This window comes from Carassius carassius, unplaced genomic scaffold, assembly GCF_963082965.1.
Source record: "Carassius carassius unplaced genomic scaffold, fCarCar2.1 SCAFFOLD_64, whole genome shotgun sequence".
NCBI lineage: Eukaryota > Metazoa > Chordata > Actinopteri > Cypriniformes > Cyprinidae > Carassius > Carassius carassius.
Genome location: NW_026775161.1, coordinates 305952 through 318610, shown reverse-complemented (window position 1 = coordinate 318610; position 12659 = coordinate 305952). Strand labels below are relative to the sequence as shown.

Below are 12659 nucleotides of genomic sequence, written 5' to 3'. Positions count from 1 at the left end.
TCCGAGTGACGGTGTGTGTTATCTCAGCGAGGGTTGTGTGTAGTGTTTTTCCTCTCGGTGTGTTTCGGGTGACGGTGTGTGTTATCTCGGCGAGGGTTGTGTGTAGTGTTTATCCTCTCGATGTGTTCCGGGTGACGGTGTGTGTTATCTCGGCGAGGGTTGTGTGTAGTGTTTCTCCTCTTGGTGTGTTCCGGGTGACGGTGTGTGTTATCTCGGCGAGGGTTGTGTGTAGTGTTTCTCCTCTTGGTGTGTTCCGAGTGACGGTGTGTGTTATCTCAGTGAGGGTTGTGTGTAGTGTTTCTCCTCTCGGTGTGTTCCAAGTGACGGTGTGTGTTATCTCGGCGAGGGTTGTGTGTAGTGTTTTTCGTCTCGGTGTGTTCCGAGTGACGGTGTGTGTTATCTCGGCGAGGGTTGTGTGTAGTGTTTCTCCTCTCGGTGTGTTCCGAGTGACGGTGTGTGTTATCTCGGCGAGGGTTGTGTGTGGTGTTTCTCCTCTCGGTGTGTTCTGAGTGACGGTGTGTGTTATCTCAGCGAGGGTCGTGTGTGGTGTTTCTCCTCTCGGTGTGTTCCGAGTGACGGTGTGTGTTATCTCAGCGAGGGTTGTGTGTAGTGTTTCTCCTCTCGGTGTGTTCCGAGTGACGGTGTGTGTTATCTCAGCGAGGGTTGTGTGTGGTGTTTCTCCTCTCGGTGTGTTCTGAGTGACGGTGTGTGTTATCTTGGCGAGGGTTGTGTGTAGTGTTTCTCCTCTCGGTGTGTTCTGAGTGACGGTGTGTGTTATCTCAGCGAGGGTTGTGTGTAGTGTTTCTCCTCTCGGTGTGTTCTGAGTGACGGTGTGTGTTATCTCGGCATGGGTTGTGTGTGGTGTTTCTCCTCTCGGTGTGTTCTGAGTGACGGTGTGTGTTATCTCAGCGAGGGTTGTGTGTAGTGTTTCTCCTCTCGGTGTGTTCCGAGTGACGGTGTGTGTTATCTCAGCGAGGGTTGTGTGTGGTGTTTCTCCTCTCGGTGTGTTCTGAGTGACGGTGTGTGTTATCTCAGCGAGGGTCGTGTGTGGTGTTTCTCCTCTCGGTGTGTTCCGAGTGACGGTGTGTGTTATCTCAGCGAGGGTTGTGTGTAGTGTTTCTCCTCTCGGTGTGTTCCGAGTGACGGTGTGTGTTATCTCAGTGAGGGTTGTGTGTGGTGTTTCTCCTCTCGGTGTGTTCCGAGTGACGGTGTGTGTTATCTCAGTGAGGGTTGTGTGTAGTGTTTCTCCTCTCGGTGTGTTCTGAGTGACGGTGTGTGTTATCTCAGCGAGGGTCGTGTGTGGTGTTTCTCCTCTCGGTGTGTTCTGAGTGACGGTGTGTGTTATCTCAGTGAGGGTTGTGTGTGGTGTTTCTCCTCTCGGTGTGTTCCGAGTGACGGTGTGTGTTATCTCAGCAAGGGTTGTGTGTAGTGTTTCCCGTCTCGGTGTGTCCCGAGTGACGGTGTGTGTTATCTCAGTGAGGGTGGTGTGTAGTGTTTCTCCTCTCGGTGTGTTCTGAGTGACGGTGTGTGTTATCTCAGTGAGGGTGGTGTGTAGTGTTTCTCCTCTCTGTGTGTTCTGAGTCACAGTGTGTGTTATCTCAGTGAGGATTGTGTGTAGTGTTTCTCCTCTGGGTGTGTTCTGAGTGACGGTGTGTGTTATCTCAGCGAGGGTTGTGTGTGGTGTTTCTCCTCTCGGTGTGTTCTGAGTGACGGTGTGTGTTATCTCAGTGAGGGTTGTGTGTGGTGTTTCTCCTCTCGGTGTGTTCCGAGTGACGGTGTGTGTTATCTCAGCAAGGGTTGTGTGTAGTGTTTCCCGTCTCGGTGTGTCCCGAGTGACGGTGTGTGTTATCTCAGTGAGGGTGGTGTGTAGTGTTTCTCCTCTCGGTGTGTTCCGAGTGACGGTGTGTGTTATCTCAGCGAGGGTTGTGTGTAGTGTTTCTCCTCTCAGTGTGTTCCGAGTGACGGTGTGTGTTATCTCAGCGAGGGTTGTGTGTAGTGTTTCCCGTCTCGGTGTGTCCCGAGTGACGGTGTGTGTTATCTCAGCGAGGGTTGTGTGTAGTGTTTCCCGTCTCGGTGTGTCCCGAGTGACGGTGTGTGTTATCTCAGCGAGGGTTGTGTGTAGTGTTTCTCCTCTCGGTGTGTTCTGAGTGACGGTGTGTGTTATCTCAGTGAGGGTGGTGTGTAGTGTTTCTCCTCTCGGTGTGTTTCGGGTGACGGTGTGTGTTATCTCAGTGAGGGTTGTGTGTGGTGTTTCTCCTCTCAGTGTGTTCCGAGTGACAGTGTGTGTTATCTCAGTGAGGGTGGTGTGTAGTGTTTGGCTGCACTGAGTCTGTTTTGAGCCATGTGTTAAGAGTTGTGTTCCTTGGAATGAGTTTTGCAGGTGATGTGAACTGTTTATCTCAGGTGACTGTTGCTAGTGCAGACTGTAGTTAGAGTTTTGCACATGTAGCTTCAGTTGTGCTCACTGTAGTTTACATCAGAAAAAACTGTAATATGTATAAAATTATGATTATTGCTATTATTATTATTTTTGTTGTTAGTTGTTGTTGTTTAGTAATATTATTTAGCATTATTTACCAATATTTTCATATTATTATGTTTTATTACAAATATCATCAATATTTATGATTATAATATTTAATTATTTATTTTTAGAGCACCACAGATGGTGTTTTTCAGCAGTAGTTTTCACTGTTTTGGAGTTTAGGGTTAGGATAACGTGCAGCGCTTCATTAACGTCTGAGAGTCCGAGTGCTCGTGAATCACAGAGATCAACCGTGAGCCGTCACACTGATGTGGACTGTGCTGTCCTGAGCTCACTTCCAATCAGCCTGATGTGTGCGTGACCCAGGCGCCGCTGCCGTTTAGCCACGGCCAGTTACCAAGAATGCCCTGTCAGGCCACAGGAATGGCGTGTGATTGGAGGAGACAGCGGCTCTCCTCTCGCTCTACAGGTGTAAATGCAGGGCTGTTCATGATCTCCGCTCACATCCAAACACAAGCGATTAAATACAATCATGCAAAGCCCAACGTGAATGACAGATCGAATCACAAACTCAAATCTCAGAGAGATTCCCAGAGTCTTTGTTCTGCATCCCCTCCAGCTTCTGTTACATTCTTATCATGAATAATGGAATCGGCATGAAAACAAGAGTCATAAATATGCAGCAGGTCACAATAAGCCTGCCATTCTCAAAACAGACTTAAATTTCAGCCATGCTCTGTAGTCCTTATACACTTTCTCTACGAGTTCACATTAAAATGACTCTGAACAGAAAATATATTTAACCCTTTACCCATCAGCAGAGTTTAACTAATGACCTTGAGTCAGTGATCTCGCTAAATTACACACTCTCTCTGTGAGTTGAGCTTTAATGTGCTTCATTGGCAGCTGTACAAGTGCACAGAGTAATGACGGAGAAGAGCTCCGTGTCTCTGAATCATCAGAAGGAACATTAGTAAGGACACTAAAGGGATCTGAAATGAGATCAGGCTGGATCACGGCTGTGGAAGTGTGTCAGAACACTGCATGACAAAAAATTACATATGTTAATTTAGTATTACTTATATACTATTTTATACAGTAGTTCTTTCTGGTCCTATAATCTGATTGGCTGATAAGAATATGATATTAAAGTGATAAGAGAACTCCATCTGCTTCACTGTTTGTTTCACTCTGCTTACTGTATTTCTGTCTGAGTATGAGACGGACTCAGTTTTAGGGGAACAGTAACAGCATATGTTATCTGTTGAATTCTGTGTGTCTTGGTTAAAGGTAAAAAAAATCCTGAATTTAAGTGACCCTTTTCTGCTTAAACAAAATAGCTTTAGCATTCATCAGATTGGACTGTAGATCAATGCAGGTGGATGTAGTGAATAACAGATGGATAGAGATTAGAAACTGATGCACGTCCAGGTGAAATGAAGACGCTTAAACGTTCATGTTCTGTCAGATCTGTCTGCCAACATCAGTGAACATCACAACAACTGATCCACAAGTGCGGTGCTCACAGATATCTCCTCACGGTATGAGTGTGTGTGTGTGAGAGTGTGTGTGCACACAGATGTCTCCTCACAGTATGAGTGTGTGTGTGTGAGAGTGAGTGTGCAAACAGATATCTCCTCACAGTATGAGTGTGTGTGTGTGAGAGTGTGTGTGCACACAGATGTCTCCTCACAGTATGTGTGTGTGTACAGATATCTCCTCACAGTATGAGTGTGTGTGTGTGTGTGTGTGTGAGTGAGAGTGTGTGCACACAGATGTCTCCTCACAGTATGAGTGTGTGTACAGATATCTCCTCACAGTATGAGTGTGTGTGTGTGTGTGAGAGTGTGTGCACACAGATATCTCCTCACATTATGAGTGTGTGTGCACACAGATATCTCCTCACAGTATGAGTGTGTGTGTGAGAGTGAGTGTGAGAGTGTGTGTGTGTGTGTGTGTGTGAGTGAGAGTGTGTGCACACAGATATCTCCTCACATTATGAGTGTGTGTGTGTGTGTGTGAGTGAGAGTGTGTGCACCCAGATATCTCCTCACATTATGAGTGTGTGTGTGTGTTTGTGTGTGTGTGTGAGTGAGAGTGTGTGTGTAGTGTTTCCCGTCTCGGTGTGTCCCGAGTGACGGTGTGTGTTATCTCAGCGAGGGTTGTGTGTAGTGTTTCCCGTCTCGGTGTGTCCCGAGTGACGGTGTGTGTTATCTCAGTGAGGGTTGTGTGTGGTGTTTCTCCTCTCGGTGTGTTCCGAGTGACGGTGTGTGTTATCTCAGTGAGGGTTGTGTGTAGTGTTTCTCCTCTCGGTGTGTTCTGAGTGACGGTGTGTGTTATCTCAGCGAGGGTCGTGTGTGGTGTTTCTCCTCTCGGTGTGTTCTGAGTGACGGTGTGTGTTATCTCAGTGAGGGTTGTGTGTGGTGTTTCTCCTCTCGGTGTGTTCCGAGTGACGGTGTGTGTTATCTCAGCAAGGGTTGTGTGTAGTGTTTCCCGTCTCGGTGTGTCCCGAGTGACGGTGTGTGTTATCTCAGTGAGGGTGGTGTGTAGTGTTTCTCCTCTCGGTGTGTTCTGAGTGACGGTGTGTGTTATCTCAGTGAGGGTGGTGTGTAGTGTTTCTCCTCTCTGTGTGTTCTGAGTCACAGTGTGTGTTATCTCAGTGAGGATTGTGTGTAGTGTTTCTCCTCTCGGTGTGTTCTGAGTGACGGTGTGTGTTATCTCAGCGAGGGTGGTGTGTAGTGTTTCTCCTCTCTGTGTGTTCTGAGTCACAGTGTGTGTTATCTCAGTGAGGGATGTGTGTAGTGTTTCTCCTCTCGGTGTGTTCTGAGTGACGGTGTGTGTTATCTCAGCGAGGGTTGTGTGTGGTGTTTCTCCTCTCGGTGTGTTCTGAGTGACGGTGTGTGTTATCTCAGTGAGGGTTGTGTGTGGTGTTTCTCCTCTCGGTGTGTTCCGAGTGACGGTGTGTGTTATCTCAGCAAGGGTTGTGTGTAGTGTTTCCCGTCTCGGTGTGTCCCGAGTGACGGTGTGTGTTATCTCAGTGAGGGTGGTGTGTAGTGTTTCTCCTCTCGGTGTGTTCCGAGTGACGGTGTGTGTTATCTCAGCGAGGGTTGTGTGTAGTGTTTCTCCTCTCAGTGTGTTCCGAGTGACGGTGTGTGTTATCTCAGCGAGGGTTGTGTGTGGTGTTTCTCCTCTCGGTGTGTTCCGAGTGACGGTGTGTGTTATCTCAGTGAGGGTGGTGTGTAGTGTTTCTCCTCTCGGTGTGTTCCGAGTGACGGTGTGTGTTATCTCAGTGAGGGTGGTGTGTAGTGTTTCTCCTCTCGGTGTGTTCCGAGTGACGGTGTGTGTTATCTCAGCGAGGGTTGTGTGTAGTGTTTCCCGTCTCGGTGTGTCCCGAGTGACGGTGTGTGTTATCTCAGCGAGGGTTGTGTGTAGTGTTTCCCGTCTCGGTGTGTCCCGAGTGACGGTGTGTGTTATCTCAGCGAGGGTTGTGTGTAGTGTTTCTCCTCTCGGTGTGTTCTGAGTGACGGTGTGTGTTATCTCAGTGAGGGTGGTGTGTAGTGTTTCTCCTCTCGGTGTGTTTCGGGTGACGGTGTGTGTTATCTCAGTGAGGGTTGTGTGTGGTGTTTCTCCTCTCAGTGTGTTCCGAGTGACAGTGTGTGTTATCTCAGTGAGGGTGGTGTGTAGTGTTTGGCTGCACTGAGTCTGTTTTGAGCCATGTGTTAAGAGTTGTGTTCCTTGGAATGAGTTTTGCAGGTGATGTGAACTGTTTATCTCAGGTGACTGTTGCTAGTGCAGACTGTAGTTAGAGTTTTGCACATGTAGCTTCAGTTGTGCTCACTGTAGTTTACATCAGAAAAAACTGTAATATGTATAAAATTATGATTATTGCTATTATTATTATTTTTGTTGTTAGTTGTTGTTGTTTAGTAATATTATTTAGCATTATTTACCAATATTTTCATATTATTATGTTTTATTACAAATATCATCAATATTTATGATTATAATATTTAATTATTTATTTTTAGAGCACCACAGATGGTGTTTTTCAGCAGTAGTTTTCACTGTTTTGGAGTTTAGGGTTAGGATAACGTGCAGCGCTTCATTAACGTCTGAGAGTCCGAGTGCTCGTGAATCACAGAGATCAACCGTGAGCCGTCACACTGATGTGGACTGTGCTGTCCTGAGCTCACTTCCAATCAGCCTGATGTGTGCGTGACCCAGGCGCCGCTGCCGTTTAGCCACGGCCAGTTACCAAGAATGCCCTGTCAGGCCACAGGAATGGCGTGTGATTGGAGGAGACAGCGGCTCTCCTCTCGCTCTACAGGTGTAAATGCAGGGCTGTTCATGATCTCCGCTCACATCCAAACACAAGCGATTAAATACAATCATGCAAAGCCCAACGTGAATGACAGATCGAATCACAAACTCAAATCTCAGAGAGATTCCCAGAGTCTTTGTTCTGCATCCCCTCCAGCTTCTGTTACATTCTTATCATGAATAATGGAATCGGCATGAAAACAAGAGTCATAAATATGCAGCAGGTCACAATAAGCCTGCCATTCTCAAAACAGACTTAAATTTCAGCCATGCTCTGTAGTCCTTATACACTTTCTCTACGAGTTCACATTAAAATGACTCTGAACAGAAAATATATTTAACCCTTTACCCATCAGCAGAGTTTAACTAATGACCTTGAGTCAGTGATCTCGCTAAATTACACACTCTCTCTGTGAGTTGAGCTTTAATGTGCTTCATTGGCAGCTGTACAAGTGCACAGAGTAATGACGGAGAAGAGCTCCGTGTCTCTGAATCATCAGAAGGAACATTAGTAAGGACACTAAAGGGATCTGAAATGAGATCAGGCTGGATCACGGCTGTGGAAGTGTGTCAGAACACTGCATGACAAAAAATTACATATGTTAATTTAGTATTACTTATATACTATTTTATACAGTAGTTCTTTCTGGTCCTATAATCTGATTGGCTGATAAGAATATGATATTAAAGTGATAAGAGAACTCCATCTGCTTCACTGTTTGTTTCACTCTGCTTACTGTATTTCTGTCTGAGTATGAGACGGACTCAGTTTTAGGGGAACAGTAACAGCATATGTTATCTGTTGAATTCTGTGTGTCTTGGTTAAAGGTAAAAAAAATCCTGAATTTAAGTGACCCTTTTCTGCTTAAACAAAATAGCTTTAGCATTCATCAGATTGGACTGTAGATCAATGCAGGTGGATGTAGTGAATAACAGATGGATAGAGATTAGAAACTGATGCACGTCCAGGTGAAATGAAGACGCTTAAACGTTCATGTTCTGTCAGATCTGTCTGCCAACATCAGTGAACATCACAACAACTGATCCACAAGTGCGGTGCTCACAGATATCTCCTCACGGTATGAGTGTGTGTGTGTGAGAGTGTGTGTGCACACAGATGTCTCCTCACAGTATGAGTGTGTGTGTGTGAGAGTGAGTGTGCAAACAGATATCTCCTCACAGTATGAGTGTGTGTGTGTGAGAGTGTGTGTGCACACAGATGTCTCCTCACAGTATGTGTGTGTGTACAGATATCTCCTCACAGTATGAGTGTGTGTGTGTGTGTGTGTGTGAGTGAGAGTGTGTGCACACAGATGTCTCCTCACAGTATGAGTGTGTGTACAGATATCTCCTCACAGTATGAGTGTGTGTGTGTGTGTGAGAGTGTGTGCACACAGATATCTCCTCACATTATGAGTGTGTGTGCACACAGATATCTCCTCACAGTATGAGTGTGTGTGTGAGAGTGAGTGTGAGAGTGTGTGTGTGTGTGTGTGTGTGAGTGAGAGTGTGTGCACACAGATATCTCCTCACATTATGAGTGTGTGTGTGTGTGTGTGAGTGAGAGTGTGTGCACCCAGATATCTCCTCACATTATGAGTGTGTGTGTGTGTTTGTGTGTGTGTGTGAGTGAGAGTGTGTGCACCCAGATATCTCCTCACAGTATGAGTGTGTGTGTGAGAGTGTGTGTGCACACAGATATCTCCTCACAGTATGAGTGTGTGTGTGTGTGAGAGTGTGTGTGCACACAGGTGTCTCCTCACAGTATGAGTGTGTGTGTGTGAGAGTGAGTGTGCAAACAGATATCTCCTCACAGTATGTGTGTGTGTACAGATATCTCCTCACAGTATGAGTGTGTGTGTGTGTGTGAGAGTGTGTGCACACAGATATCTCCTCACATTATGAGTGTGTGTGCACACAGATATCTCCTCACAGTATGAGTGTGTGTGTGAGAGTGAGTGTGAGAGTGTGTGTGTGTGTGTGTGTGTCTGTGTGTGAGTGAGAGTGTGTGCACACAGATATCTCCTCACATTATGAGTGTGTGTGTGTGTGTGTGAGTGAGAGTGTGTGCACCCAGATATCTCCTCACATTATGAGTGTGTGTGTGTGTGTGTGTGTGTGTGTGAGTGAGAGTGTGTGCACCCAGATATCTCCTCACAGTATGAGTGTGTGTGTGAGAGTGTGTGTGCACACAGATATCTCCTCACAGTATGAGTGTGTGTGTGAGAGTGTGTGTGCGCACATATATCTCCTCACAGTATGAGTGTGTGTGTGAGAGTGTGTGTGCACACAGATATCTCCTTACATTATGAGTGTGTGTGAGAGTGTGTGTGCACACAGATATCTCCTCACAGTATGAGTGTGTGTGTGTGTGTGTGTGTGTGTGTGAGTGAGAGTGTGTGCACACAGATATCTCCTTACATTATGAGTGTGTGTGAGAGTGTGTGTGCACACAGATATCTCCTCACAGTATGAGTGTGTGTGTGAGAGTGTGTGTGCGCACATATATCTCCTCACAGTATGAGTGTGTGTGTGAGAGTGTGTGTGCACACAGATATCTCCTTACATTATGAGTGTGTGTGAGAGTGTGTGTGCACACAGATATCTCCTCACAGTATGAGTGTGTGTGTGTGTGTGTGTGTGTGTGAGTGAGAGTGTGTGCACACAGATATCTCCTTACATTATGAGTGTGTGTGAGAGTGTGTGTGCACACAGATATCTCCTCACAGTATGAGTGTGTGTGTGTGTGTGTGTGTGTGAGTGAGAGTGTGTGCACACAGATATCTCCTTACATTATGAGTGTGTGTGAGAGTGTGTGTGCACACAGATATCTCCTCACAGTATGAGTGTGTGCGTGTGAGAGTGTGTGTGCGCACATATATCTCCTTACATTATGAGTGTGTGAGAGTGTGTGCACACAGATATCTCCTCACATTATGAGTGTGTGCGTGTCAGAGTGTGTGTGTGTGTGTGTGAGAGTGTGTGCACACAGATATCTCCTCACAGTATGAGTGTGTGCGTGTGAGAGTGTGTATGTGTGTGAGAGTGTGTGTGCACACAGATATCTCCTCACAGTATGAGTGTGTGCGTGTGAGAGTGTGTATGTGTGTGAGAGTGTGTGTGCACACAGATATCTCCTCACAGTATGAGTGTGTGTGAGAGTGTGTGTGCACACAGATATCTCCTCACATTATGAGTGTGTGCGTGTCAGAGTGTGTGTGTGTGTGTGTGAGAGTGTGTGCACACAGATATCTCCTCACAGTATGAGTGTGTGTGTGAGAGTGAGAGTGTGTGTGCACACAGATATCTCCTCACATTATGAGTGTGTGCGTGTCAGTGTGTGTGTGTGTGTGTGTGTGAGAGTGTGTGTGCACACAGATATCTCCTCACAGTATGAGTGTGTGCGTGTGAGAGTGTGTATGTGTGTGAGAGTGTGTGTGCACACAGATATCTCCTCACAGTATGAGTGTGTGCGTGTGAGAGTGTGTATGTGTGTGAGAGTGTGTGTGCACACAGATATCTCCTCACAGTATGAGTGTGTGCGTGTGAGAGTGTGTATGTGTGTGAGAGTGTGTGTGCACACAGATATCTCCTCACAGTATGAGTGTGTGTGAGAGTGTGTGTGCACACAGATATCTCCTCACATTATGAGTGTGTGCGTGTCAGAGTGTGTGTGTGTGTGTGTGAGAGTGTGTGCACACAGATATCTCCTCACAGTATGAGTGTGTGTGTGAGAGTGAGAGTGTGTGTGCACACAGATATCTCCTCACATTATGAGTGTGTGCGTGTCAGTGTGTGTGTGTGTGTGAGAGTGAGAGTGTGTATGCACACAGATATCTCCTCACATTATGAGTGTGTGCGTGTCAGTGTGTGTTTGTGAGAGTGTGTGTGCACACAGATATCTCCTCACATTATGAGTGTGTGCGTGTCAGTGTGTGTTTGTGAGAGTGTGTGTGCACACAGATATCTCCTCACAGTATGAGTGTGTGTGTGTGTGTGTGTGCACACAGATATCTCCTCACAGTATGAGTGTGTGTGTGTGTGTGTGTGCGCACAGATATCTCCTCACAGTATGAGTGTGTGTGTGTGTGTGTGTGCGCACAGATATCTCCTTACAGTATGAGTGTGTGTGAGAGTGTGAGAGTGTGTGTGCACAAAGATATCTCCTTACAGTATGAGTGTGTGTGTGTGTGTGAGAGTGTGTGTGTGTGTGTGTGTGTGTGAGAGTGTATTTGAGAGTGTGTGTGTGTGTGCACAGATATCTCCTCACAGTATGAGTGTGTGTGTGTGTGTGTGTGAGTGTGTGTGTGAGAGTGTATTTGAGTGTGTGTGTGTGTGTGCACAGATATCTCCTCACAGTATGAGTGTGTGTGTGTGTGTGTGAGAGTGTATTTGAGAGTGTGTGTGTGTGTGCACAGATATCTCCTCACAGTATGAGTGTGTGTGTGTGTGTGTGAGAGTGTATTTGAGAGTGTGTGTGTGTGTGCACAGATATCTCCTCACAGTATGAGTGTGTGTGTGTGTGTGTGTGTGTGTGTGAGTGTATTTGAGAGTGTGTGTGTGTGTGTGTGCACAGATATCTCCTCACAGAATGAGTGTGTGTGTGTGTGTGTGCACAGATATCTCCTCACAGTATGAGTGTGTGAGAGTGAGTGTGAGAGTGTGTGTGTGTGTGCACAGATATCTCCTCACAGTATGAGTGTGTGAGAGTGAGTGTGAGAGTGTGTGTGTGTGTGCACAGATATCTCCTCACAGAATGAGTGTGTGTGTGTGTGTGTGTGTGTGAGAGTGTATTTGAGAGTGTGTGTGTGTGTGTGCACAGATATCTCCTCACAGTATGAGTGTGTGTGTGTATCTGACCGCTCTCTCCTGCTGCAGGTAAAGGTCCAGAGATCCTGACGGCTGGTCAGAAACTGAATGATAACGAGTGGCACTCAGTGAAAGTGGTCCGTCGTGGGAGGAACCTGCAGCTGTCTGTGGATAACGTGACTGTGGAAGGTAGAAACTCATCCTTCATCAAGCTTCATTTTCTCATGAGCTCAGGTGGGAGGAAGATGAAAGTGCAGTTTAATAGTCTAGTGTTTCCGGGTCCAAGCCTCAACTCGCTTCTCTTGAGAACACGATCTCAGCAGTCGTTTATGAGCACTGTTTATTCATATTAATCATTTAAGCTAAACGCTTTCAACCTCATGTAGTACACTACAGTCTCCGTGCTCACAGTGTCCCAAACACAAATAATTCATATATATGTTTTCATATTTTCATTGTCTGGCTATCTGGGAATTGGTTTGGAGTTAAAGGTTAATATAAGTTTTTTGCTAGTATTATATCACATTGTGAGTTTTTATTAGCACCTTTTGTAGAGCTTTTGGACACAGAAGCAGTGACATGTGACGTCAGACTTAACAAGCGAATTTAAAGCCCCAAACCCCACCCACCACAGAAACATCAGCCAATCAGAATGCACAACTGAATGACAGACACAACATTTCTGATTAGCTCTTTTTATGGATGTCTTCTTTCTAGCTAGTGGAAAGAAAACATCTGAAATACACACTGTTTATTTTACTACACTTCATCTATTTGTGTCTGAAGATTTGAATTACTAAACATATCTTTAAAGAGTTTTTCTTACACTTCAGCAGCACTATTAGACACCAAACCTTGGAGTTTTATTCCTCTCTATATTCTGAAGGTTTTTGCTCTGGGGTTTGTTCATATTTCATTCACAAGCATTTTTATAACATTTTATTCCAAAAAACATGGTGAGAAATTTCTTTTTTTCTGCCTGTAGACTATTTTCTGATTTATGGAGTGATGAAAAGAGAAATGCAGAATCCCTTCAGTAAAAACC

General features: G+C 45.7%; 1 protein-coding gene across 7 annotated transcripts in view; it reads left to right on the top strand.

Annotated features, from left to right (window-relative positions):
• The window catches only part of LOC132137490 (neurexin-2-like), a 430743-nt gene that overhangs the window by 264866 nt on the left and 153218 nt on the right, over positions 1-12659 (top strand). For all 7 annotated transcript variants that reach the window (XM_059547511.1, XM_059547513.1, XM_059547509.1 and 4 more), the window contains one exon: positions 11684-11803. In XM_059547511.1, coding sequence (XP_059403494.1) covers positions 11684-11803 — 120 coding nt within the window. The remainder of the gene's footprint in view (positions 1-11683; positions 11804-12659) is intronic.